The sequence below is a fragment of the Ahaetulla prasina genome, chromosome 9 (assembly GCF_028640845.1).
Source record: "Ahaetulla prasina isolate Xishuangbanna chromosome 9, ASM2864084v1, whole genome shotgun sequence".
NCBI lineage: Eukaryota > Metazoa > Chordata > Lepidosauria > Squamata > Colubridae > Ahaetulla > Ahaetulla prasina.
Genome location: NC_080547.1, coordinates 20,293,203 through 20,320,372, shown reverse-complemented (window position 1 = coordinate 20,320,372; position 27,170 = coordinate 20,293,203). Strand labels below are relative to the sequence as shown.

The 27,170-nt window shown below is 46.6% G+C and overlaps 1 protein-coding gene across 3 annotated transcripts in view; it reads left to right on the top strand.

The window, feature by feature from the left end:
- FLI1 (Fli-1 proto-oncogene, ETS transcription factor) overlaps nt 1–27,170 on the top strand; it is a 148,079-nt gene that overhangs the window by 20,821 nt on the left and 100,088 nt on the right. The window contains exon 1 of one of the 3 annotated variants that reach the window (XM_058194991.1): nt 17,383–17,568. The exons of the other annotated variants lie outside the window; for them this stretch is intronic. Within the exon in view, the coding sequence (XP_058050974.1) occupies nt 17,551–17,568 (18 nt within the window). The 5' untranslated portion in view covers nt 17,383–17,550. Of the gene's footprint in view, nt 1–17,382; nt 17,569–27,170 lie in introns of those variants that run through there. 3 annotated transcript variants of the gene reach the window in all.

Here is a 27,170-nt window from a genome sequence, read left to right as displayed (position 1 = left end):
GCTCTGGAGAGAAGAGGTGATGGAGAAATTTAGGAGGGAAGGTTTGAGGCCCCCCCTCCTTCTGGGGAACAGTGGTGGCGTCCAGCTTCCGCCTTCACTATGAGAATTTTGATGACATCACTTCCCTTCGGCTTCCTGGTTGACTAACTGTACTCTGGACTCGTTGCTCCTGTGAGTGCCCCCTGGTGGATCCGGAGGAAATTACAAGGATACTGTGCCTGCCTGAGGATTTTGTATTTTTATTTTTTTTCCTTAATGGCAAAAGGTCAGAGACCAACTGCTGGAGAGATGGAGAGAATTTTGGAAAAGTTATCTAATATGGACAAGAAATTGGATGAAATAAGAGCAGAAATTGTGACTATCCAAAAGGATTTAAAGGATACTCAACAAGTTTCAGCAGAAAACAAGCAGAAAGTGGAAGGTTTGGAGGGTGAGATGCGGGCAGTGCAGAAAAGAGAGGAGACGACAGGCAATGCTGTGCTTGGACTACAGATGGATAAAATGTCTTATTTCCTTAGGTTTCAAAATTTGGAAGAAGTGGACCAAGAAGACTTGAGAGATGTTGTGACTAAATTGTTGGGAGAATTTCTTGGGAGAGGTGTTGATTTCATGAATTGGGATGTGGATCGAGTTTATAGAGTTAATTCGCAATATGCACGCACGCATGCAGTTCCTAGAGAGGTTCATGTCAAATTTGTGAGAAGAGAGACGAGAGATGAAATTCTTAGAAAACATAGGAGTGGGGCACTGATTTACAGGGGCAGGGAGATAGCCATTCTGAGGCAGATTCCCAGACAGGTACGTGAAAAAAGAAAGAAATATTATTTTTTGTCAAGCAAATTGTACCAGAAGGGAGTGGGCTTCAGATGGCTGATGCCAGAGGGATTGATGATTTTCCGGGAGGGCATTACGAAAAAAATCAGTACAATTGCGGAGGCTACGGCCTATGTGGAGGAATCAGATGACCCAGGAATTGAAGAAGGGGAGGTTATAGATCATGGGGCGGAAGCGGCTGCCGCTGTTGCGGCCCTGGGGTTGGGTCAGGCTGAACCCAGAGTTCTGAGATCCAAAACTAGGAAGTGATAAAGATATTTGGGATTGTGTTGGTTTTCCTTATTCTCTTTTGTACGATATTCTGTTTATTCTTGACTCTTCTTTATTACGTATTTAAAATTTGTAAACTTAGCTACTTCGTGTCACCTGCTTGCCATATGGCTGTTGTATGTGTTAAAAAATTTGAGTAAAATTCTTATTTTAGATAAGAAAAATGAAAATTTACCATACCTGAAATGTATTTGTATAAACCTTTTTTGACTAATAAAAACTTTTTGAATACAAAAAAAAAAAAAGAGAAGGGGGAAAAAAATAATCTCTCAATTGACAGATGATGAAGGGATTGTATGTTATCGAAACGGGGGGAAAAAAAGGATTCATGATTATTATGAAAAATGATACGAACAAGAGGTAATACCAGAAGAAAAAAAATAAAACATTTAGAAAAAGCTGAATTACATAGGGCCGTAATAGGGCCTCTGGTGGCTCAACAGGCTAATGCAGCCTGTTATTAACAGCAACTGCTTGCAATATTGCAGGTTCAAGTCCCACCAGGCCCAAGGTTGACTCAGCCTTCCATCCTTTATAAGGTAGGTAAAATGAGGACCCAGATTGTTGGGGGGCAATAAGTTGACTTTGTATATAATATACAAAATGGATGAAGACTATTGCCTGACATAGTGTAAGCCGCCCTGAGTCTTCGGAGAAGGGCGGGATATAAATGCAAATAAATAAATAAATAAATAAATAGCTCAGGCTGGTAAGAAGCCTGTTATTAGAACACAGCTGCTTGCAATTACTGCAGGTTCAAGCCCGGCCCAAGGTTGACTCAGCCTTCCATCCTTTATAAGGTAGGTAAAATGAGGACCCAGATTGTTGGGGGGGCAATAAGTTGACTTTGTAAATATACAAATAGAATGAGACTATTGCCTTATACATTGTAAGCCGCCCTGAGTCTTCGGAGAAGGGCGGGATATAAATGCAAATAAATAAATAAATAAATAAATAGCTCAGGCTGGTAAGAAGCCTGTTATTAGAACACAGCTGCTTGCAATTACTGCAGGTTCAAGCCCGGCCCAAGGTTGACTCAGCCTTCCATCCTTTATAAGGTAGGTAAAATGAGGACCCAGATTGTTGGGGGGGCAATAAGTTGACTTTGTAAATATACAAATAGAATGAGACTATTGCCTTATACATTGTAAGCCGCCCTGAGTCTTCGGAGAAGGGCGGGATATAAATGTAAATAAAAAAATAAATAAAAAAAAATAAATATTATACCAGAAAAACTGAGAAAGAAATTGAGGCTTGTGGTTTTGCTCCTCTGTATGATACAAACTTTTCTCACAACCTGAAAGCCTGTGATGGCCTTGAAACCTGGAGTAAAGTATAGCAGCAAAGGAAAATATTTGTAGCTCAGGGTTGAAATGAGGAATCTTTGATACTCTCTGAGCCTTGTTTTCCTGCAGACATTTCATTACTGAAACTAGGTTAATATCGTCAACACTAGTAGCGAGTGGGGTTTGCTCTCAGTTTATATTCTAGTGGCTTGTCCTATCAGTGTTGTTGGGAGTAGTCTTGGAGGTTCTGTTGTGTCTACACACACACCCCGAGCCGGGCCTCCTGCCAGAAAGTGACTTGGAAAGTGAGGGGGAAGGGCTGTCATGACTTACCTCAGGAGCACTGGCTTCCCTGGCTCAGCTCCAGGAGCCAGAGGCAGGCCAGGTGGAAGCGATAATGAGGCCTCCATCCCCTGACTCTTTCCCCCCCCAGGCCACGCCTTCAGACTCAGCTGATGGCAATCAGGCTTGGTTGAACCCTAGGTTTCGTAGGCAGGAGAGGAGGGAACAACAGAAGCAAGGGTGGGGCAGGCCTAGGAAGTGCTGAGCCATGGCGCCACACCCCACAGGATATAAAGGCAGCAAGAACTGCTGTGCCTTTTTGTAGCAGGCAAATCAACTGATTAACTAAGAGCTGATGTTTGTTCCTGGGTGACTCATCGGCGTCCAGGGAGATAACAGAGACACTTGGCAAACGCTCACTATTTTGCTGCCAGAGCTGATAGTGCCAGCTAATTAAGCCATCACTCGGACGGAGGCGAAGGAGGACAGAACAGGTTCTTTGGTGGGACTGTTGACTGTTTTAGCTATTGTTAACTGCCAAACAGGCTAATAGTAAACAGCCCAACTAAAGAACTTCCATGACCAACACCAACACCGACAGGACAAGCCGCTAGAATATACAATAACAAAGTTGGAAGTGTATGGAGATTCTCAGTCATCAAAATCATGGTTGTCCCAAAGCAGGGGTGAAATCCAGCAGGTTCTGGAGAACCGGTAGCAGAGATTTTGACGAGTTCGGAGAACCGGTAGCGGAAATTTTGAGTAGTTTGGAGAACTGGCAAATACCACCTCTGTGTCATGGTTCCAGAAAAACCTCTTCTGCATAAAAAAAAACTCAGAAGCCATTGTCTTTCAGAGTTCTTTACTAGCATGAGGAAACTGGCACACGATGAGTGAAATTCCAAAACTGAACTTCCGGACTCTTTTCCCAGTTATACAAACCCCAAGAGTCCCACCCCCCTGACCCCTTTGTTGGTCACATGGTCCCACGTTCTCCCAGTTCATTCGAATATCTTCTCGCCACTCTTCCTGCAGATGTGAACACCATCCGACCTTGACCGCTTGAAGAATGTTACCATACCCCTCAACCCCCCTTCTTCCCCTCAGGGGAAAAATGTGGCAGCGTCTGGAACCCTAAAGTCTAGTATGGTTTCCAGGCCTGACACTCTGGCTGGCCCCAGAGTGGGGTGGGAATGGAGATTTTACAGTATCCTTCCCCTGGAATGGGATGGGAATGGAGATTTTGCCGCATCCTTCTCCTGCCATGCCCACCAAGCCACGCCCACAGAACCGGTAGTAAAAAAAAAATGGATTTCACCACTGTCCCAAAGGTGCTTTTCAAGAGGCAATTGGACTTTCTGGTTTTTCTTTGAAGATATTTCGCTTCTCATCCAAGAAGCTTCAGAGCTGAAGAAGCTTCGTGGATGAGACGTGAAACATCTTCAAAGAAAAACAAGAATGTCCAGTTGCATCTTGAAAAGCCGCTTTGGGACAAAAAGTTGGAAGAGACCTTGGTGGTCTTCTAATCCGACCTTCTGCTCAGGCAAGAAACCTTATACCATTTCAGACAAATGATTGTCCAATCTCTTCTTAAAAACTTCCAGTGTTGGAACATCTACAACTTCTGGAGGCAAATTGTCATCCACTGATTAATTGTTCTGTTAGGACATTCCTCCTTAGTTCTAGGTTGCTTCTCTCCTTGGTTAGTTTCCACCCATTGCTTCTTGTCCTGCCTTTTGGTGCTCTGGAAAATAGTTCAACCCCCTTGTCTTTGTAAGAGCCCCTCAAATATTGGAACAGTGCTATTATGTCGCCCCTCAAAGAGAAGCAGGCAGGGGTGAAATCTAGCAGGTTCTGACAGGTTCTGCAGAACTGGTAGCGGAAATTTTGAGCAGTTCGGAGAACCGACAAATACCATCTCTGGCTGGCCCCAGAGTGGGGTGGGAATGGAAATTTTGCAATATCTTTCCCCCAGGAGTTGGGACGGAATGGGGAATTTTGCAGTATTCTTCCCCTGGAGTGGGATGGGAATGGAGATTTTGCAGTATCCTTCCCCTGCCACGCCCACCAAGCCACACCCACAGAACTGGAAGTAAAAAAAAATTGGATTTCACCACTGCTTGCAGGGTACTATTGAAAGCACTTAGTTGTGGATGAAATGATACCTTGACTCCTAAAAAGTGATAACGTTGAAAACCAGCAAGGTGGGCAGGGAAAGGATTTAGAATAGAAGGAGGGTAGGCTGGACCAAAGCTCATCAGCCTGAGACACAAACTAAGTCCATGGGAAGTGAGGGGTTGTTGTTTTTTTGCTTCGGGTTCTTATTCTGCCTCTGCCTTGATTCCTCTTGGCTTGAGACCTCCTCCCCCCTCCCCCAAAGTGCTGATCCTGTCAAAAAGAAGTTTTCTCTCTTTAAATTATGCAACTTTCTTCAATGAAAGTGTTGTGCAGTTTGCAAACTGTGATGTCTTATCAACACAGCTGGGTCTAGGTAAGCTAAACATTTGTATTCTCTTTATTTCTGAGCTGTTTCTAAAAACTTCCTTTTCTTTCCTTCCCTCCTTCCCTCCTTCCTTCCTTTTGCATTTTCTTTCTCTTTTCTTTCTTTCTCTCTCTTTCTCTCTCTCTTCCTTCCTTCGTTCCTCTCTCTTTCTTCCTTCCCTCCCTCCCTCCCTCCCTCCTTCCTTCCTTCACTTCCTTTCTTTTTCATTTTCTTTTTTCTTCCTTCCTTCCTTCCTTCCTTCCTCTCTTTCTTCCTTCCTTCCCTTCCTTCCTCCTTCCTTCACTTCCTTCCTTCCTTCCTCTCTCTTTCTTCCTTCCTTCCCTTCCTTCCTCCTTCCTTCACTTCCTTCCTTCCTTCCTTCCTTCCTTCCTATCTCTCTTTCTTCCTTCCTTCCCTCCCTTCCTCCTTCCTTAACTTCCTTCCTTCCTTCCTTCCTTCCTTCCTTCCTTCCTTCCTTCCTTTCTTATCTGTACATCTCTATTTGAAATGCCCTCTGAACTTCAACAGCATTTACACATTTTAGATCTGTATGCAGATAGGTGGGGAAATCCCGTCATCTCACTATATACATTCCAATGTCCCAGTCTTTAGTTCTTACAACCATTCTCAAAGAATTTGCAGGATTGCTTTAAAATACATTAATAGGTTATCTTTGCCTAGAACAAATTTTACCCTGTTCTTCATTACAGTGGTGATAACTACACACTTTATTTTCTGATCTTGTTTAAAGATAATAGGGGATGTGGGGGGGGGGGCTTTACTTCTCCTGGAAAAAATCACATACTGAAGTTGTTAGAAAGAAAATGAGAGAGAGAGAGAGAGAGAGAGAGAAGGAGAAAGAGAACAAAATTTTACATTGCAAGATTCTTGTTTTTCCAGACTCCAGAATCTAAGGAATCAAATCCTTTCAGTTACCAGTAATTCAGTAATTCTGCTGACCTTCTTAAAGTCCCATTCTTTGGGGGGACCATATAGGTAAAATATACCTTTAAGAAAACACGCAACCCTATTTTTAGCCGGGCAGGACCTCTATTTTGCGCGCGCCCCCCCCCCTTCTCCAACACACTCTGCATTGGGAGAGCTGGATGTTGGGGGCTGGGAGCAGAGGAAAGCTTTAAATCTTTCTTTTAAATCTCCAATATATGAAGTCTGAGGAATAAATTCAAAGCAGGCCTGGATGCCTGAAGAAAAGTTAGAGAGAAATATTCCGTTTCATTCGAGCACATCAAGGGTCTAGCTGGAGTCTTGTTTAGCTAAGGTCAGACTAGACGAGGTCCTCCAATAAAAATAAATCTCAAATTAATTATGGCCTCAAGCGAGGGGCCAGACGTTTTTGGAGGTGGTGTGTGCTGAAGTCTGGTTTTGGGGCCTTCATTCTTCTCCTCCTCCTCCTCCCCCTTTCTTCTTCTTCTTCTTCTTCTTCTTCTTCTTCTTCTTCTTCTTCTTCTTCTTCTTCTTCTTCTTCTTCTTCCCCTCCCCACCCCCTCCTCTCTTCCTTTTCTTCTCCTTCTCCTCTTCTCCTTCTCTTCCTTCTCTTCTCCTTCTCCTCCTCCTCCTCCTCCTCCCTTCTCCTCTTCCTCTTCTCCTTCTCCTCCTCCTCCCTTTCTTCTCCTCCTCCCCCTCTCCTCCTCCTCCTCCTCCTGACACTAAACAGCCTACAACTTCAAAATGTTCGATTAAAACAGTGAAAAACATGATAAGAAAACAATGTGCCACACTGCCTGCCTTACAACCGCATGTTAAGCCACAAAGAACAGTTTTTTTCCCAAACGCCATCACTCCGCTAAACAATTAATTCCCTCAACACTGTCAAACTATTTACTGAATCTGCACTACTATTAATCGTTTCATAGTTCCCATCACCAATCTCTTTCCACTTATGACTGTATTTATATTGATATATTGATCATCAATTGTGTTGTAAATGTTGTACCTTGATGAAAGTATCTTTTCTTTTATGTACACTGAGAGCCTATGCACCAAGACAAATTCCTTGTGTGTCCAATCACACTTGGCCAATAAAATTCTATTCTATTCTATGTAAAAAATAAACCAAGTCCATTATGGTTTTAGGACAGAAAGTGTGACCAGGTACATACGCTGCCATATTTGTCTGCCGATCCATGCAAAAGGCAAACTTTTTAACTTTGACATTATTCTGCTCTTCCTGTTGAAAAGTGATGGGGCAGCCATGTGTGTGTGTGTGTGTGTGTGTGTGTGTGTGTGTGTGTGTTGTAGAGAAAAGATCTGCAAGAAAATATTTTGAAATTGTTGCAAGGAATTTCCTGCCTGCCCTGGTTTAAAGCAGAGAGAGCGCTTCGTGTTATTCCCTTTCTAGGACCAGGATGGAAATTTCCCAATTAAAATTCTGCCTTCAGGTAACGCAGCAAACCCGAAATGATTTTCTCTCTTAGTTATGTTCTTCTGCCAACCTAGCAGTTTGAAAGCAGGTAAAAAATGCAAGCAGAAAAAATAGGGACCACCTTTGGTGGGAAGGTAACAGCGTTCCGTGTGCCTTTGGCCTTGAGTCATGCTGGCCACGTCTTTGGACAGCACTGGCTCTTCGGCTTTGAAACAGAGATGAGCACCGCCCCCTAGAGTCAGGAATGACTAGCACATATGTGCGAGGGGAACCTTTACCTTTACCTATGTTGAAAAGCAACTGTACAGTCTGTACATCTTAGTTTTAACTTCAGTGAAGGCTCGCCAGGAATCTATGCCCCTTTTTTTTAAAAAAAAAAAATTCTTTGTACTGTGGGTTTAAGCTAGCCTTCTCCATCCTGGCACCCTCCAGATGTGGAGGGCATGCTGGACAGGCGTTCTTAAGCTTTCTTTGCACATCTGGAGAGCATCCGGTTGGGAGACGCTTGTTTAAATTTAGTAGACCCAACTATCTCTGTGAAACATAACAAGGGGTAACCCCCCCCTCCTTCCCGGCATCTCCGTTGACTGCTGCAAGAGCTCCCCATCTGCTGTTCTTCTAAGACACCTAGAGACGGATGCTTCGTGCCTCGGGCACGGGACTAGAACTCAGTCACCGGCTTTTGGTGCCTTCATCGCTGCACCAAACTGGTTCCCGGGTGTGTGTGTGTGTGTGTGTGTGTGTAATTTGCCAGTCCTGTCTAGAAGGTAGAAAAGCTTCTAGGTCTCATTTAGGCTGGAGGTCCCTTGTGTAAAACGCCCCTGACTTCACACAACTGCGTTCCATTTGTAGTGCTAGAATAAAAAGTAGCAGTCAAATGCCTTTGCCTTTCATCTGCTCAAGAAATCTTTTTCTCGAATGTATGTATGTATGTATGTATCTCTCTCTCTCTGTCTCTCTCTTTATCTCTCTCTGTTTCGCTCTCTCTTTCTCTCACTTTTTCTCTCTCTTTCTCTCTGTGTCTCTTTCTCTCTCACTCTCTCACTCTCTTTCTCTCTCTCTTTCACTCTTTCTTTCTCTCTCTCTCTCACTCTGTCTCTCTCTGTCTCCCTCTCTCTCTGTGTCTGTCTCTTTCTCTCTCTCTCTTTCTCTATATGTCTCTCTGTCTCTGTTTCTTTCCTTTGTCAATCTCTTTGTCTCTCTCTGTTTCCCTCTCTCTGTGTGTCTGTCTCTTTCTCTCTCTCTCTCTCTCTTTCTCTGTATGTCTCTCTCTCTCTCTCTCTGTTTCTTTCCTTTGTCAATCTCTTTGTCTCTCTCTTTCTCTCTCTCTCTCTCTGTTTCTCTCTCCCTCCCTCCCTCTCTCTCTCTCTCTCTCACACACACACACACACCATGAATTCGGGCAAGTTCAGCATTCCGACTTCAAAACGGCCCCCTGCGCTCTTCTGTTCTTCGCAGCCGCCTTGCCAACCAAGGCGCCTCTTGTCTGCCCCGTCCCTTTGCGCACCCGCCATCCTATGAAAACGCGTCTCATCTCCGCATCGGAGGCAGCGGGAAACGACCTGCGATCTCTGCGGGGTAGAGATGGCCGCAGTTAAGAGCAGCAACGGGGGTGGGGTAGGGTGGGGAGTACGTAAAAAAAAAAATAACCTTCCGCGTAACGCGTCCTCCACACACACACCCCGTCCCGTCGTCCCATTAAAGCGTTTACTTCCTAGGCTCAGTGGCTTTGCGCTAATAGTGAAGCTGCGCGGTTTTCTGATACCCGAATTTGTTGCTTGTTTGTTTTATTTGTTTACATCCCACCTTTGTTTTTACAAATAACTCAAGGTGACTAACTTATCCAACATACCTTCCTCCTCCTATTTTCGCCGCAACCAACGACCCTGTGAGAGAATAACTGCCCCTAAGTCGGCCAGCCAGCTTTCTGAGGCAGGACTTGAACTCATGTCTATGCGGTGTGGGGGCGGGACAGCACTTTTGGGATTATTTTAACCACTGGACCAAACTGGATCTCGTAGGCCGAACCTCCGCGCCCCTTCCTTTTGATGATGGCGTGACTATTGGCCGTCACCCCTATATAAATATATACATAAATAAATCATCGCCTTTAACTCATTAGTGAAGTCCAATTTTTTTACTACCGGTTCTGTGGGCACGGCTTGGCGGGCGGGGTAGTGGAAAGATACTGCAAAATCTCCATTCCCACCCCACTCTGGGGCCAGCCAGAGGTGGTATTTGCCGGTTCTCCAAACTACTCAAAAATATCCGCTACTGATGTCCGCAAAATGTCTCCAGAACCTGTCAGAACCTGCTGGATTTCACCCCTGGGTAGCGGGGAATGGAAGGATTTATATTCCTTGTAGACAGCTGGTCATTTGCATCCTTCCATTCCCCCACTATCCTGCCAGAGCTGAAGAAGCTTCTTGGGTGAGAAGCGAAACGTCTTCAAAACAGAAAAAACCAAGAAAGTCTAGTTGCCTCCTGAAAAAGCACCTTTGGGACAACCATGACGTGGATCAGGGGTCTCCAACCTTGGTCCCTTTAAGACTTGTGGACTTCAACCCCCAGAGTTCCTCAGCCAGCTTTGCTTTGCTGGCTGAGGGACTCTGGGAGTTGAAGTCCACAAGGGACCAAGGTTGGAGACCCCTGACCTGGATGACTGAGAATCTCTACAGATTTTCTGTTGCTCAGTTGCTGAGGCGTCCATGAGTCTCCTTATCAACTACACGCTGTCACCAACTTTGGTTGGTGTGGGTTGATAAAAGTGGACAGTATTGGCCTTTTGTCAAATCTCGGTTATCTGACTAAATTGCAGATGGTCCTCGACTTAACGACCAAAATGAGAAGCGAAAGGTCTTCAGAGAAAAACCCCAGAAAGTCCACGTTTCCTCTTGAAAAACCACCTTTGGGACAACTATGACCTGGATGACTGAGCTCCTCCATAGACAATTTACTATTTTATTTTTGTCACAACAGTATATACTGTATAAGCATAAGAATAAAACCACTATACAACATATAAGCGTATATATAATGAAAGGAAACAATAGGACAGGAACGGTAGGCACTTTTGTGCTCTTATGCACGCCCCTTATATTAGGAGATATTGCCCAAATAACTCATCGGCATTGTTCGGATCTAGCCGGTCTGCCCCAGAGGTTCTGACCAGTTCAGGAAAACTGGTAGTGTAAATTTTGACTAGTTCGGAGAACCGGTAGTAAAAATTCTGACTGGGCCCGCCCCCATCTATTCTCTGCCTCCCAAGTCCCAGCTGATTGGGAGGAAATGGGGATTTTAGAGTATCCTTCCCCTGGAGTGCGGTGGGAATGGAGATTTTACAGTATCCTTCCCCTGGAGTGGGGAGGGAATGGGGATTCTAGAGTATCCTTCCCCTGGAGTGGGGAGGGAATGGGGATTTTACAGTATCCTTCCCCTTGAGTGGGGACGGAATGGGGATTCTAGAGTATCCTTCCCCTGGAGTGCGGTGGGAATGGAGATTTTACAGTATCCTTCCCCTGCCACACCCACCAAGTCATGCCACACCCACAGAACCGGTAGTAAAAAAATGTGAAACCCACCACTGGTTTTGCCCTTTAGAGTGGGGAGAGGGCGCTCTTGATTTTAGCCCCAAGGCGGGGAGCAGGCAGGGGAGATGGAAGAAGGAAAGCTCTGGGCGCCAGTCTAATACCAGGCAAGGACCACCACCACTTGCGGGCGGGGAGGGGGGAATCAAGGGATCCTTCCTTCCATCCCACCGCCAGACAGGGGAATGGATCGTGGTTTTTTGGGAAGCTGCGTTCCAAAATTCCTGTTGCATCCGAAATCAATATTTTTGGCGGTGATGGAGAAAGAAAACCGGTCTTCGGTTTTCATGGTTCATGGATTGGCCTTTGAACAGAATTAAAATTCCAGGGTGGGGGGGGAGGGGAAACCGGTCCAGACAGAGCCAAAATCTTTGGAAGAGATCGGAAGAGCGACGGCGTTCGTTATTGGCTATCTGCTCGTCTTTCTTTCTTTTTCCTTCCTTCCTCCTTCCTTCCTTCCATCTTGACTTTTCTTGCCTCCTCTTCTCAGGGTCGCTTCCCCTGCCTTCCTTTTAAAATTACTACCGTCAATTTCAGGTTTGGGACTTGGGCGGTGAGTTTTAAGGCACAATCCCCACACACACACACACACGCGCGCACCGATTCCCACCCATGGGTCGGCCGGAGGTCAAACTTGATGTCCTGGTGTTTTCGGAGGCAGCCAGGGGTTTTGCGATTCTTCATTGGGAGCCATTAAAACTCGGAGCCTTTTAGAAAACGAGTGACAGGATTGCTGTGTGGGCACCCCTGGCTTTCACGTAACTCGCCCCTCCTCTCCACCCGACACCCAAGCTAATACCTAAGGCCCCACCGCACATACTGGAAGGGAGGAACTACTACTACTACTACTACTACTACTACTACTACTACTACTACTACTTCTTCTTCTTCTTCTTCTTCTTCTTCTTCTTCTTCTTCTTCTTCTTCTTCTTCTTCTTCCCCCCTCCTCCTCTTCTCCTCCTCCTTCTCTCCTCCTCCTCCTCCTTCTCCTTCTCCTTCTCCTTCTCCTCCTCCTCCTCCTTCTCTTCTCCTCCTCCTTCTCCTCCCATTGTCCTCCTCCCCTCTCCTCCTCCTCCTCCTCCTCTTCTTCTTTTCCTTCTTTCTTTCTTTCTTTCTTCCTTCCTTTCTTTCTTTCTTCTTCTGCCTCTTCTTGACTTGTTTCTTCTTCATTCTTTCTTCTTGCCCATCCATATGCAGGTAGTCCTTAACTTACAACAGTTCATTTAGTGACCTTTCAAAGTTATAAGAGCGGTGAAAAGGGTGACTTACGACCATTTTCCATACTCACCACCGTTGCAGCCTCCTCAGGAAGTGATCAAAATTTAGATGCTTGATAAATTGGTTCATATTTAGTGTGGGGGAGAGAAGGGTGTCACACAATCCGTTTTTGTGACCTTCTGACAAGCAAAGTCAAGGGAAGCCTGATTCCCTGAACAACTATGCAAAGAAAAGTAGTAAAAAAAAAAAGCGGGGCAAAACTCACTTTGAACAAATCCCAAAGGTGCTTTTTCAGGAGGCAACTGGACTTTCTTGGTTTTGTTGTGTGTTTGTTTTTGTTTTTTTACTTTTGAAGACTACAGATGCTACAGACTTTCACTTAACAAATGTTTCACTTCCCCACATAAATGTTGGGCTCAATTATGGTCGTAAGTTGAGGGTTACCTGTACAGATATTCACTTTCGGGATGGGGGGAGGGGAAGCTTAAAGCAAAGGCGTCCGGGTTGGGGGTGGGGGAGAGGAGAGAGAGAGAAAGAGAGAGAGAGGCGGGGAGACCCTCAAAACCAGGGAGGCGGCGACGGTAAACGAAGAGTTAAGCCCGACGTCTTTTAATTGAATGCCAGCACCAGTGGCCCCAGGCAGAAGGGACCTGACCCCGCTACAGCATCCAGATGTGTGGGGGATCTCAGGGGACTCTTCTGCAGACCCAGGCCTGGATTGTAAAAGTAGACAGGATTGGGGAGAGCGGGGGTGGGGGTGGGGAGGAAAGGAGTCGGGGGGGTGAAGGAGGGGGGGGCAATTGAAGGCTTGTCTTGAATTCCCTCTCCTACCAGGCGGAGGTGAATGGCTGACAAGCAGGAATCCCGGCCCGGTCACGTCCAGGTTGCGCTAGGTCTGAAACTATGAAAAGGGGGAGTGGAGTTGAATGGATGGAGGGCTAATTGGGAAGAGGAGGGGGCCTAGGAGAGAGAGAGAGAAGGGGTGGGTAGATGTTGGGGGGGAGGCTCCTCCACCCTAAACCACCTCTGGAGGAAAGCAAACGCCGACCTAAGCCGGCATTTCCCCCTGTCGGCTCAACGGATGCCGCCGCGCATCTATTTTGGAGGCGGGGAGAGAAAGGGAACTTGCGGAGGGGGCAGCGGGGGTGTTTCTCGGAGTCCCCCGTAGGCAGCCTCCGTCCTCTCGCTGCCTGGTTGGATTAAAAATCCTGAGCAGGAAAGGAGGGGCAAAAATAAGAAACTGGACGTGGCAGAAGGTAACGTCTTTGCGGGGCGGTGGGAGAAAGGTAGGGGTAGTAGAGGTAAAGAAAGCCTAACGTGTTGCCAGAATGTTTTTTTTTTAATGTGGGCGGTCCTTTGTATTTTTAATTTTCTAATTGCGGCGTTTCTGGACGCCCCTCCCGTCTCCTTCAAAAACGCGAGGGTTGCCGGCTTGTTTCAGGTCGCGGAGCGAATGAAACGGACGGGTTGAAACAGTTTGGGAAATTCGTTTAGGGTTTCTCTACTCTAAGACGGCGGAGAAGAAGAGGAGGAGGAGGGGGGGGGAAGAGAAGGAGAAGAGGAGAGAGGAAGAGGAGGAAGAGGAGGAAGGAAAGAGGAAGAAGAAGAAGAAGAAGAAGAAGAAGAAGAAGAAGAAGAAGAAGAAGAAGAAGAAGAAGAAGAAGAAGAAGAAGAAGAAGAAGAAGAAGAAGAAGAAGAAGAAGAAGAGAGGGGAGGAGGAGAAGGGGAGGAGGAGGAGGAGGAGAAGGGAGGAAGGCTATCCTACCAATCTTAATAACGATAATCATAAACCGCCGCCTCTCTTCGGTTGGAGAACTCGCTGCTTTGGGGAAAGCAAGGGATGGTTTTCCGGACCAATCTGAGCTGGGGTGTTCGCGCGAACCGCGGATAAAGCCACAGGTCTTTGTCGCCTCGGTATCTTTGGGCATGAATTAAAGAGGCGGGGGGGGGTCGCCAATTTATGGGGCAGGGGACGGTGCTGCCGAAGCAGACAGCGGGCCCAGAGCAGGCTACTACGCTCTTCCTTTTGAGTAAACGGTCCAGAGAAGTGGACGGACACTTCGCGGGTGTTGAATCTCGTTTTCCTTCTGCCCTGTGTTTTAGTTTCCCCACACCCCCGTCCTGAGTCTCCCAGTAGGTGGGGATGCTGAATTCAAGAGATCTAGAAAAGGGAAGTCTACTCCGTCCCTCGCTTTTAGCCCTAAACTATCAGCGATCTGGTAATTTCTTTCGTCTCCTTGATCCCTTCCAAATTCCAGGAAAGTGACATTGATAAGAATCGCAAGAAAACCAACGTGGTTTTTAATCTTTATATGACTTTGCTTTAAAACGGTGTCAGGGGCCAGAAGCAGGTATATGTATAAACCCGTGCAAACTCCAGAGTAAGATCCAAGGAGCAGGAACTCATTTAGTTCCCAGGAAGCAGGCTTTTGGATGGCACTGCTCAATCCTTCGACGCCGGTAGCATCAGGGCCATCCAGTTCGGTTATATAGCGGTTACACTAAAGTAAGAGGCTGTTGAAAGCAGTGATTTGTTTGAAATCATCGTCTCTGGGTAAGGTGTAGGTAAAGCTATAAAAATCAGTTGCAGAAATAAAGGAAACGCTTCACTCCTACCAGCAACTCCAAGGACAAAAAACAAACAAACCTGTCCTAGAATTAATTGGAAGGAAGGAAGGAAGGAAGGAAGGAAGGAAGGAAGGAAGGAAGGAAGGAAGGAAGGAAGGAAGGAAGGAAGGAAGGAAGGAAGGAAGGGAAAGGAAGAGAGAAAGTCTGACTGAATTTAATAAAACTTGCTCCCAGATCTACTGCATATAAAATTGCAGTAAGAGAGGCATACACATAGGACACGTGATCAAAGCCGGTACCAGCAGGACAATCCACAGGGAAGTTTATAAAATCAAACTTTTTGTTAAAAGAAAAAAGGCAAATCAAAGCAAGCCTTTGCTTTAAATAGAGAGACAGCGGGTATCTACTTAAACCACTCCAGTAGAAGCCAGGAGACTAGTGAATTCTAGTTCTGCCTTAGGCTGGGAGCCAGATTGTGATCATGGAGTCTCTCAGCCCTAGAAAGGAGGCAAGGGGCAAACCACTTCCACAAATGGTGCCAAGAAAAAGCAGAGGTCAGTCCAGGCAGACTCCAAGGAATGAAGGAAGGAAGGAAGGAAGGAAGGAAGGAAGGAAGGAAGGAAGGAAGGAAGGAAGGAAGGAAGGAAGGAAGGAAGTCCTACTCAAATACATCCACGCGTCCTTTAGAGGCACTCTAACCATAGCACGCATAACTACCAATGGGGCGGCCGCGGGAGGGCGAAGGGGAAAATCAATCTAACATAGTTAAATCCAATTCTCCTGTTACAACTTCAGGCTATATTCACCGGCCACGGGGCGATTCTAAGAGTTTACGCGCCGAGCCCTTTCCCCAGTCCCCGAAACGGGGCGGTCTGGATGGAATTACAGCCACCCGGGCAAAAACCGCAGCCAAAAAAAAGAAAAAAGGATGAATAACCCACTAACACACTACTAATCAGAGCATATAAAACATTTGCTAGACCAATTCTAGAATACAGCTCGCCAGTTTGGAACCCTCACCACATCTCTGACATCAATACAATTGAACGTGTCCAGAAATATTTTATAAGAAGAGTTCTCCATTCCTCTGAAAACAATAAAATACCCTATCCCACCAGACTTGAAATCCTAGGCTTAGAAAACTTGGAACTCCGTCGCCTTTGACAAGACCTAAATTTAACTCACAGAATCATCTATTGTAATGTCCTTCCTGTCAAAGACTACTTCAGCTTTAATTGCAATAATACTAGAGCAACTAATAGATTTAAACTTAATGCCAACCGCTTTAATCTAGATTGCAGAAAATATGACTTCTGTAACAGAATCATCAGTGCTTGGAATACTTTACCTGACTCTGTGGTCTCTTCCCATAATCCTAAAAGTTTTATCCAAAAACTTTCTACTATTGACCTCACCCCATTCCTAAGAGGACCATAAGGGGCGTGCATAAGCGCACAAACGTGCCTACCGTTCCTGTCCTATTGTTTTTCTTTTCTTCTTCCTATATATATGCTTATACCTCCTTATATTTACCCATATATGTGTTTATTTACTATATAATCTTTTTGTATGATACCTACATATATTGTTGTGACAAAATAAAATAAATAAATAAATAAAACCCTACCCACCAACGTGCGGGAACCAAAACGGAAATGTAACGGCTGCAGCTGGCGGCCAAAGAGAACCGTGGTCATGGGTAGCAGGTCCTATCGAAGAAGATGGGACGTATTTCGGCGACAAGGGCGATTAAATATATGGATAGTGGCTCAGTGGCTAAGACGCTGAGCTTGTCAGTTGGAAAGTTCGGCGGTTCGAATCCCTAGTATAGGTCTCCTGAGTGAGCAGGGGGTTGGACTAGATGACCTCCAAGGCCCTTCCAACTCTGTTACTGTTATAAGTTAAAAGCGGGCTGCGGGACGCCGATGCGCGGTGCCAAAAGTCTCGGAGAGCGACCAGCTCTGGATTGTTCAGCTCTCCCCTCCCCTCCACCAGATCCATTATTAGATCTATTTAATGCCACCCGGTGGAAGGACGAAAGTAGCCCTCCTTCTGCCTTCCGAAACGGTCCGTCTCCCAGAGAGGCGACCCTGTTATCCGTCTTATCTCTCGGGAGAGCAAAAGACCCCGCCGGGCTCGACTATTGGGCGCATCCAGCCCTTCCTCTGGATCGCGCAGGCAGGCGGGCGCAGCGGGCGGGCCGAGTTTTCCTCCCCATCAAGTGACTTCACTTCCCAAAATTGGCAGGGGGGTGGGGAAAAAAAACACACAGTTTCATCCGGTTACTGTCGCCCTTTCGCTTTGCGCCAAGCGCTAGGGGAGTCGGAGGCAGCTTCAGCGGGCCGGACGCGCGTTTTGGAGCGGAGCGCGCGCGAGAGAGAGAGAGAGAGAGAAAGAGAGACCCCGAAAGAGCTCGCGGGAGGAAGGACGGGGACGCGCCCCGGGCAAGGGAGGAAAGGGGGGTGGGGGGGAGTCGACGTCGGGAGCGCGCCGCGAGCAAGGCCAGGCTAAGACGAGTCGCGGGAGCGAGGATCCGAGTTTGGGACTCTCGGGAAGGGGCGCCTGTCGGGGGAGGGGGTGCCACGCAGAAACCGGGTCAATGTGGGGACCTTGGAGACCCCCGGCTGGAGATCGAGATCGATGGACGGGACTATCAAGGTAAGAGGAGGCGGCGAGGCCGAGTTAGGGACGGAGGGGGGGGGGGGAAGAGGAGCTCCGGGTCGCCGGAGAAATGGGGCTGGAAGGACGATGATGTGTTATTATTTTGGTGAGGTCGCTGGCTTCCGTTCACTCGAGCCGCGGTGGATCGGATTTTCCTTTTAAATCCCCCCCCCCTCCTTTCCTTCCAATCCTCTGCCTTCTAAAAAAAAAAAAAGTTTCGCTAAAGCTGCGGAAAACGCGCTTTGCAAAGTTTTGGAACGGTAACCGCTGGATAAAGAAGGGAAGCGGGCGGAGAAAGGGTGGAAGGGCGAGAGAAAGAGCGCAGTTGTGAGCGCAGCGCAGCGCTTTTCGCCTAGATGCGAGTCTCGCCTCGCCTCCGGCCGTGCCCAAGCCGGCCTTCCCGTCGTCTACTCCGCGGTTGGCCTCCGCAGCCGTTCTGCGGCTCGCCCCTGCGCTTCCATTCGCCCCCACCCCACCCCCAGCTCCCCTCTCTGGATCTCTGGCAGGGGCCGGTCCGGACGGTGAGGAAGAGAACCGGACGAAGCTGTCAGCGGAGCGGACGGGGCTGGTTCTGGTCCTGCGAGGCGGGAGGGCTTCGAGACTGAGCCCCAAGTTTTAGCGGAGTTCGGAGTCCTAAAAGACGCCAAGGCAGGACAAGGGTGGTGGTGGAAAAGGGCGCGTGAAAATTCTTCGGGACGGTGTGTGCGTGTGTGTGAGAGAGAGAATTAAACGAGGTTGGTTAAATAGCCCCCACCCCTTTATCGGCTTTGCGGGAGATGTTTATAAGGACGTTTTTCTTCGGACGGCTGTCAATAAGCGATTTTGTTTTTCCCTGCCACAAATCCGCCGGTGGGAATGCAATGCAGGTTTTCGTTTCGGGTTTGTTTGCTTTTTTGTGTTTCTTTTTTAAATGGCAATGCATATTTGGGGGGGAGGGAATGGCAAGAAAAGGAAGGCAACGTTGAAGGGAGGTTTGTAAAACCTGGTCCCGCAATTGCTTTCTTTCTTGGGGCAAGAAAGACCCCATCAGCCGCGAAGGCGTTTTTATGTTTTTAAACCCTTAGCGGCCCGTTTCCAATTCCTAAAAGCGATCCTCCGTTACTGGAAATCCTGTAGCGCCACGGATTGTATTTGCCCGGCCTTGCTTACTTAGGGTTTGACAAGGAAGCCGGGTTTTCTCAGTTCCTCCGCGGGCTTGGCTTCGCAGGAGGATTCGTGCAACAGGAGGCTAAAGCTTGTGGCTTTGCTTCTTGGCGCAAAACTTCTCCTGAGCCGCAGCAATGCTTTTAAGGGGAAAAAAAATGCAAAAAAATTGGTTCTTTGTTCCTGCCTCCCCCGCCCCCCCAAAAAAAAGTTTTCAGCCACCTTGTCAATCAATCAATCAACCAGCTAATCAATTTATTACAGTCTTAGACCAGAGGGCAGAAGAAATAAAAATGCTCAGTAAATATACAATTAAAATTCTAGTAGAAAATAATAAATAACTAAAATCTATGATAAAATCAAGTCTGCCAATTATACCTGGACTAACTATATTACAATTGCAGTCCATAAACTGTGTGGCCCATTGTAGGTTGACACTAAAAGGGAAAAGATTAAACAGTGCGAAGGGTTTGCCACGTTTGTTTGTAACTATGGTGGAGAAGACAAGTGTTTGCGAGGAATCCCCAGTGCTGCTGCGCAGAATTGGGCCATCTACGCTGTAGTGATGGACTGCTCATCCTTAAGCAGCCACTGAAGATAGGTAGTGTCTGAACGGCCAGGATTGTTGTTGTTGTTAGTTGCAAAGTCGTGTCTGACCCATTGCGACCCCATGGACAACCTTCCTCCAGGCCTTCGTGTCCTCTACCATCCTCTGGAGCCCATTTAAGCTCATGCCGACTGCTTTGGTGACTCCATCCAGCCACCTCATTCTCTGCCGTCCCCTTCTTCTTTTGCCCTCGATCTTTCCCAGCATTAGGCTCTTCTCCAGTGAGACCTTCCTTCTCATTAGGTGGCCAAAGTATTTGAGTTTCCTCTTCAGGATCTGGCCTTCTAAAGAGCAGTCAGGGTTGATCTACTCTAGGACTGACCAGTTTGATCAAGGGACTCGCAGGAGTCTTCTCCAGCACCAGAGTTCAAAGGCCTCAATTCAACATCCAGGATACCTAGCAGTTTATGGGCAGAATATGTTTTTTTCTCTGTGTAAAAGGAAAGTCTAAGGAGCATGTGACTCACAGTGTCCACCTCTCCTGAGCTGCAGGGACAGAGGCTTTTCATCACCTTATCAAAATGCCTCGGAAGTGATGCCCCAGGTGTGCTTTAACCTGGGATGAGAGGAGGAGGAGGAGGGGGGGAGGGCAGCAGCAGCTTTATGGCTTGGCCTTCCTCCTTTTCTTCTGCCCTCCTCCAACCCACAACTGATTAGAGGGAGGGGGAGCAGAGGGCCAGTTTGTTACTCTGTGAGTAACAAGTGCAACCTTGCAGGCCCCAAAGGGAAGGGCAGGAAGAGGAAGTGAGTGGTGAGGATAAGCAAGGATCTGATGACCTGGCAGTCCGGGAGCCACAGCAAAAGACTGGAGCTATTTTGTCTCCTAACCACATCTGCTGGAGATGAGCCCAGTTCTCTCTTCAGCCTCCTGGCCATCTGGTCTCCCGGCTTGCTTTCCATTCGATGGAGCTGCCCTCGGGATGAAAGGTTGGCATGGCCGCCTTCCTCCGGATTAGGGGTTTTGGGGGAGAAGAAGGCCAAAGGGCACCACATTAGTGTTGCTGGTAGTAAAGATAACAGATAATATAATCGACACTTTGATGGATGATAGTACGTAAAGATGATTGATATTATTGCATATTTGGTTATACATTACCGTATGTTTGTTTATATACTGGTATATGTATGATTATAGCGATGACGATGACGATGATGTTTGTATGTTGACTCTATGGACACCTAGAGAACGCACTGCTGAACATAGAAATGGAATGGAAATGGAAATGGAATGTATGATACAAAACAATAAACAAAAAAACATTTCAACAGGTAGTAAAGAACATTTACTTTTGCCACTTTCATTTACCTTCGAAATTTCATTTCAGTGACTTCTGGTTTTGGCTCTTAGTAGCGCAGTGTTGAGGGACAGGGTGGCTCAGTGGCTAAGATGCTGAGCTTGTCGATTGGAAGGTCGGCAGTTTGGCGCTTCGAATCCCCAGCGCTGCGTAATGGGGTGAGCTCCCGTGACTTGTCCCAGCTTCTGCCAACCTAGCAGTTTGATAGCACGTGAAAAAAATGCAAGTAGAAAAAATAGGGACCATCTTTGGTGGGAAGGTAACAGCGTTCCGTGCGCCTTTGGCGTTGAGTCATGCCGGCCACATGACCACGGAGATGTCTTCGGACAGCGCTGGCTCTTCGGCTTTGAAACGGAGATGAGCATTGCCCCCTAGAGTCGGGAACGACTAGCACATATGTGCGAGGGGAACCTTTACCTTTAGTGCAGTGTTTCTTAACCTGGGCTGTTTCTAAGGTATGGACTTCAGCTACCAGTATCCTAATCAATGGCCATGCTGGCACTTATGGCCGTTTTCCACAGTTATACGACCATTACAGCATCCCTACGGCCACATGATCAAAATTCAGATGCTCGGCAACTGGTTCACACTTATAACCGTGGCTGTGTCCCAAGGTCACGTGAATCCCTCTTTTGCGACCTTCTGACAAGCCCAATCAATGGGGGAAAGCCAGATTTAGTGAACAAACGGGTTACTAATTTATCGACTTCAGTGATTCACTTAACAATTGAGGCAGGAAAGGTCACAGAAGTGGGGCAAAACTCAGTTAACAAATGTCCCACTTAACAGCAGAAATCTCAGGCTCGGTTGTGGCCATCGGTCGAGGACTCCCTGTACCAGTCCAGCTGCATTACCCTAAAATTCCAGGCAACCCTTGGTCTCCTTAAGGCTAAAACTTCGTTCTAAAATGGAAACTGGGCAGACCCGACCCTACATTAATTATATTTACACATCTTCAATAATCCCTGTACATTAACCATCACTCCATCCTCCACCCTCAACCCCCCAATGCCCAGTTACCATTTTAGAATGGTGGGGAGGGAGAAAAGAGGAGAGAGTAGGAGGTAGGAAAGAGGAGAAGAGGAAGGAAGAGGGGTAGAAGAGGGAGAAGGAAGGTGTAGGGTGGAGGGAGGAGAGGATAAGAGAAGGGGAGGAAGGTCTGGAAAGTAGAAGAAGGTAGAAGAGGGAAGAGTGTTAAAAAGGGGGGTGGTGACTGGGCAAGCCCGACTAATTGTATATAACTGTACATTGGATGAGATGTTTGATATGATTGTAAAAATAAAACTTTTTTATGGGGAAAAAAAAAGGCTAAAACTTCAACGCTTCTGAGCTGGCTGATGAAAACAGGGTCAGGAAATGGGAAAAAGAAATGTGATTTGAAGTTCTTGATCTCTGGGCAGGCGAGGGACACCTGGTTCAAAGTCCTAACGGCAACAGGCATTTTTCTGCAGCTGCAGCTCCTCCTCGTTTGCAAATTTGGTTTGCCACAACATAACGGATGGAAGATCATTTTAAGGACGGGCCAGAAGGATCGTTTCAAAGTATGTTCTGCTTGCATATTTGTCCAGTTTCAGTTTTGGCTCTCGAGTGCTGCAGGAATGCTTGCTTGCTGGAATTTAAAACACATAAATAATGCATATGGCCTCTCCAAGCGACTCCCTTTCTCTATGAAGTAGAAGGGTTCATTTTATCAGGTTTTTATTGTTGTTGTTGTTCTAGAATGTGATCCATTGGGCATCTAGCTTCACAAAAGTTACTAGAACAAAAACGTGGCTCACACTTTCAGGGCGTGGTGTGTTGTGATAAAAGCCAGCCGGTGTCGTTGACGGCATAGCTTGTGGGATGGTTTTTATTCACTTATGGTTTATCTGGCACACTGTGGCTAAGCAAACCTGAGTTTCGTGTGTTGTGTGGACACAATAATTGGGTTTTAAGTGTAATGAGAAGCGGTGGCTCAGTGGCTAAGATGCTTAGCTTGCCGATCGAAAGGTCGGCAGTTCAGCGATTCGAATCCCTCGTGCCGCATAACGGGGTGAGCTCCTGGTACTTGTCCCAGCTTCTGCCAACCTAGCAGTTCAAAAGCACGTAACAAATGCAAGTAAAAAAAATAGGGACCAACTTTGGTGGGAAGGTAACAGCGTTCCGTGCGCCTTTGGCATTTAGTCATGCCGGCCATATGACCATGAAGACGTCTTCGGACAGCACTGGCTCTTCTGCTTGGAAACGGAGATGAGCACTGCCCCCTAGAGTGGGGAACGACTAGCACATATGTGTGAGGGGAACCTTTACCTTTATCTTAAGTCAGTGGTGAAATCTAAATTTTCTTTCCTACCAGTTCTGTGGGCATGGCTTGGTGAGGTCATGTGACTGGGCAGAGCTGAAGAAACTTCTTGGATGAGAAGTGAAATGTCTTCAAAAAAACAAACAAACCAGAAAGTCCAGTTGCCTCTTGCAAAAGCACCTTTGGGACAACCATGACCTAGATGACTGAGAATCTCCATAGAACTCCAGCAATGGAAACATCTACAATTTGGGAAGCGAAGCTGCTCCATGGATTAATCCTTTTCACTGTCAGGAAATTCCTCCTTTTTTCCAGGTTGAATTTACCTCCACCCATTGCTCCTTGTCCTGCGCTTTGGTGCTTTGAAGAATAATCAACCCCCACTTCCCTGTGACAGCCCTTCAAGTATTGGAAGGCTTCTATCAGGTCTCCCCTAAATGTCTTCCTTTGTTAGATTCAACATACCTAGTTCCCTTACCATTTAGCCCTCCAGACTCCTTATCCTTGTTGCTCTTCTCTGCAAATAGCTGCACGCTGTTGGAAAGTTGCAAGACTTTCTCATCTATCTGTCACTGGAGAGTTGTTCTCTGAGTAACAGTTCCTGGGAAGATTCCAGATGAATGATGATGCAACTATGTGGGGCTTGGAACATATAAAAGTAAAGGTTCCCCTTGTACATATGTGCTAGTTGTTCCTGACTCTAGGGCAGCGGTTCTCAACCTGTGGGTCGTGACCCCATTGGGGGTCGAATGACAATTTGCCAGGGGTCGCCTAAGACCATCGGAAATATGGGAAGTATACTTGCGAGTCGAAGAATTGCACTCCAATGGTTGACTCCACAAGCCAGCTGCAGGCTCTTCAAATCGCTAGCCGAATTCGGCTTCAGGCGCGATGAATTAAAAAAGAGAGCGTAATCTTTGCTCTGATGTCTCCCTCTCAAGCCAGCTGCAATCACTCCCAATCACTAGCCTAATCTGGCTTCAGGTGCGATAAACTTAATAGGGGAGGAGTCTCCACTTTAATGCCTCCGTCCTCAAGGCAATTGCAAGCAGTTCAGATTGCTAGCCAATATGGCTTCAGGCGCGATAAATTCAAAAAAACAGTTTGCCGCTTTTTTCCCCCTTCTGCGGCTGCTGAGGCACACTGAGATCGCTGCCTATCACTGCGATACAGTTGGGGGTCGCCACATCGTGGAGAATTGTATTAAAGGGGTCGCAGCACTATAAAGGTTGAGAACCACTGCTCTAGGGGGTAGTGCTCATCTCCGTTTCAAAGCCGAAGAGCCAGCGCTGTCCGAAGACATCTCCGTGGTCATGTGGCCGGCATGACTCAATGCCAAAGGCGCACCAAACACTATTACCTTCCCACCAAAGGTGGTCCCTATTTTTCTACTTGCGCTTTTTATGTGCTTTCAAACTGCTAGGTTGGCAGAAGCTGGGACAAATAACGGGAGCTCACCCTGTTACGCGGCACTAGGGATTCGACCCGCTGAACTGCCGACCTTCAGATCGACAAGCTCAGCATCTTAGCCATTGAGCCACCATGTCCCTTTGGAAAATATAGTAGCTAGGAATTGATGACAGAAAAAACCCAAAAGATATAACAATCCATCTCTAATTTAGAAGGCAGGGGGTTGTGGTTAAGACCTGGTGTTGCTTTCTATCAAAGAAGGAAACTAGTCATCTAAAAGGAAAAACAGTCCAATCTGGTAACAACTATATTAAAAAAAAGTAGCTAGCTTCTTATTCTTCATCCATTCTTCATCTTCTGTTTAGTGTGGGGTCCTAGATATTCTCTATGAGTTAGGAAGTTTAGTTACGATTGTGGTAGCTATTTTTCTCCAGAAGATGAAAAGAGAACGAGAGTCAAAATATGCATATTTTATCATTCCTATTACTATTGACTACTGGTTTGGACTGGTTTGGACGAACCGCTGGTTCCAACGATTAGCTGGGAGCGAACCGGTTCCTCCGACAATCAGGTGGGCCTATCCAGTAGTGGGATTCAGCCAGTTCGCATCTATTCGGGAGAACCGGTTGTTAACTTTCTAAGGAATTTGGAGAACTAGTTGTTAGAAGAAATCTCACTTTTTTCCCCACTTTACAGGGCTAATCCTGTAAGGAAGGTAGAAAGGAAACATTCTGGTGGTGTTTCTAGCCTAATCTTTATTGCCCTGCTTTACATTGTAACAGCTAAGGGGAAGTGCCCATCAATGTGAGTGACGTTGAGTTGGCCGTGCCCACCTAGTCACATGACCACCAAGCCACGCCTACCCAGCTGGTCATCAGGGCAGAGAACCGGCTGTTAAATTATTTGAATCCCACCACTGGCCCACCCACATGCCCCTGCACTTTACTGCCCTATATCTTCTCAGCTGGTTCGCGCAGCAGAGTAGATTGCCATGCCTCAGCTGTGTTACTCCCCAGCAGTAATGCGGAAGGTAGGTTTTTGCAAAACTGCGCACGTGCGTGCAATCACTGAACCAGTTGTTAAACCGGCAGGATCCCACCACTGTCTGCAATTAGCAACGTAACTGAAAAACACACACTTCTCTCCCACCGTCAGGGCACAGACTCATGGGAAGCAGAGGAACTGACTTGAAAGCAACTGCTTGCAACGGTGAATTGCAAGCCATGAAGCTCAACCACAACTCTCTGTAAGAGCTTCTCTCTGTGTTACAACACACCCCAAAGTGTTCTTCTCATTAAGTGGCAAAAACCACTCTGGGAAAGGAATTCACCATGCATGGTGCAAGCCACCTGAATGAGATTCTTGAAGTGATGACTCCTATCCGTATCATCTCCTCCCTTTAGTGTTTCCCTGTTTCTAAACACCAGCATTTTGCTCCAAGTTGGTTAAACTTTGCTCATAAAATCTATCACTATGGAGCTCTCGCCTCACAATCAGGAGGCTGTGAGTTCGATCCTAGGTAGATGCAGATGTTTCTCTCTCTCGGCACAATGAGAATCTATCTGCTGAACAAAACTCCACATTGGTGACAGGAAGGGCAGCGAGCCAGTAAACCCTCTGCTAGCTCCATTCAGTTGCCCAGACTCCACCCTGCAAGGGATTATGGGGTCATTAAAAGATAATAATAAAATCTACCACTAGAGGTGTATAGCTCTTGGAGAAAGTATGTTGTTGGGACTTTGATTCCCTTTCTTGCCATCTCTCTTGGGTCAAAGTGTTGCCAGTCACAATGTAGCTTCCATTTGGAGTTATTGTGATAAACCAGAAGTATCACAGGACAGTTTTTTCCCCAAGATTGTGTTAAGATTCTAAGACCCAAACTTTGCATTTTTAGGTATTGGTTCTGTGGTTCTGAACAAACGTTCTGAACATTCTTTAAAGGTTCTCCAAAAGGCAATGATATTTATATTGATTGTGATTAAAAGACATTAACAGGTCTGCTGCTTACTTCAAATTCATGGGCTAAGGATTCGAGCCGGGGTGAAATCCAGCAGGTTCTGACAGGTTCTGGGGAACCAGTAGCGGAAATTTTGAGTAGTTTGGAGAACCGGTAGTGGAAATTTTGAGTAGTTTGGAGAACCAGTAGCAGAAGTTTTGAGTAGTTTGGAGAACCGGTAGTGGAAATTTTGAATAGTTCGGAGAACCAGTAGTGGAAATTTTGAGTAGTTTGGAGAACCGGCAAATGCCACTTCTGGCTGGCCCCAGAGTGGGGAAGGAATGGGGATTTTGCAGTATCCTTTCCCTGGGGCCCACCAAGCCACATCACGCCCACCAAGCTACGCCCACAGAACTAGTAGTTAAAAAAACTGAATTTCATCACCTATTTTGGAGTTATTAGCGAGTTGATGTGTTTGAAAGCGTTGCTTTCTCAGAAGAGCTTCAACCAGTGAAAATGCTTTTTAAAGAAGGGATTTCCAATGAAGGAGCAGCTGGTTCATTACCAGAATCCAACCAGACTCTAACAGACTAGATTTTTTTTCCCCAGTGGTAAACACGGTGATTTTAATAGAATTATTTCCAAGTCAACGTGCAAATCTTATATGCATTCTTATGTAGACCTTAAGATTGTAGCAGTTAGTTAACTGTAATCTCTAGTGGATAAGTGAACTAACATGCCTATCGCCCCTGTCATTGTATTTTTATTCTTTTATTCCTGTTCTCGTTTTTGTTTGACAAATTCTAATAAATAAAAATAAAGACACAGTTCCTGGATCTAATGAAGCAGCAATAGCATTGAAATCATGATGCAGTTACATTCCAAACCATCTGAAGCCACATTTGGATAGATCAAATCTGTTAAGTG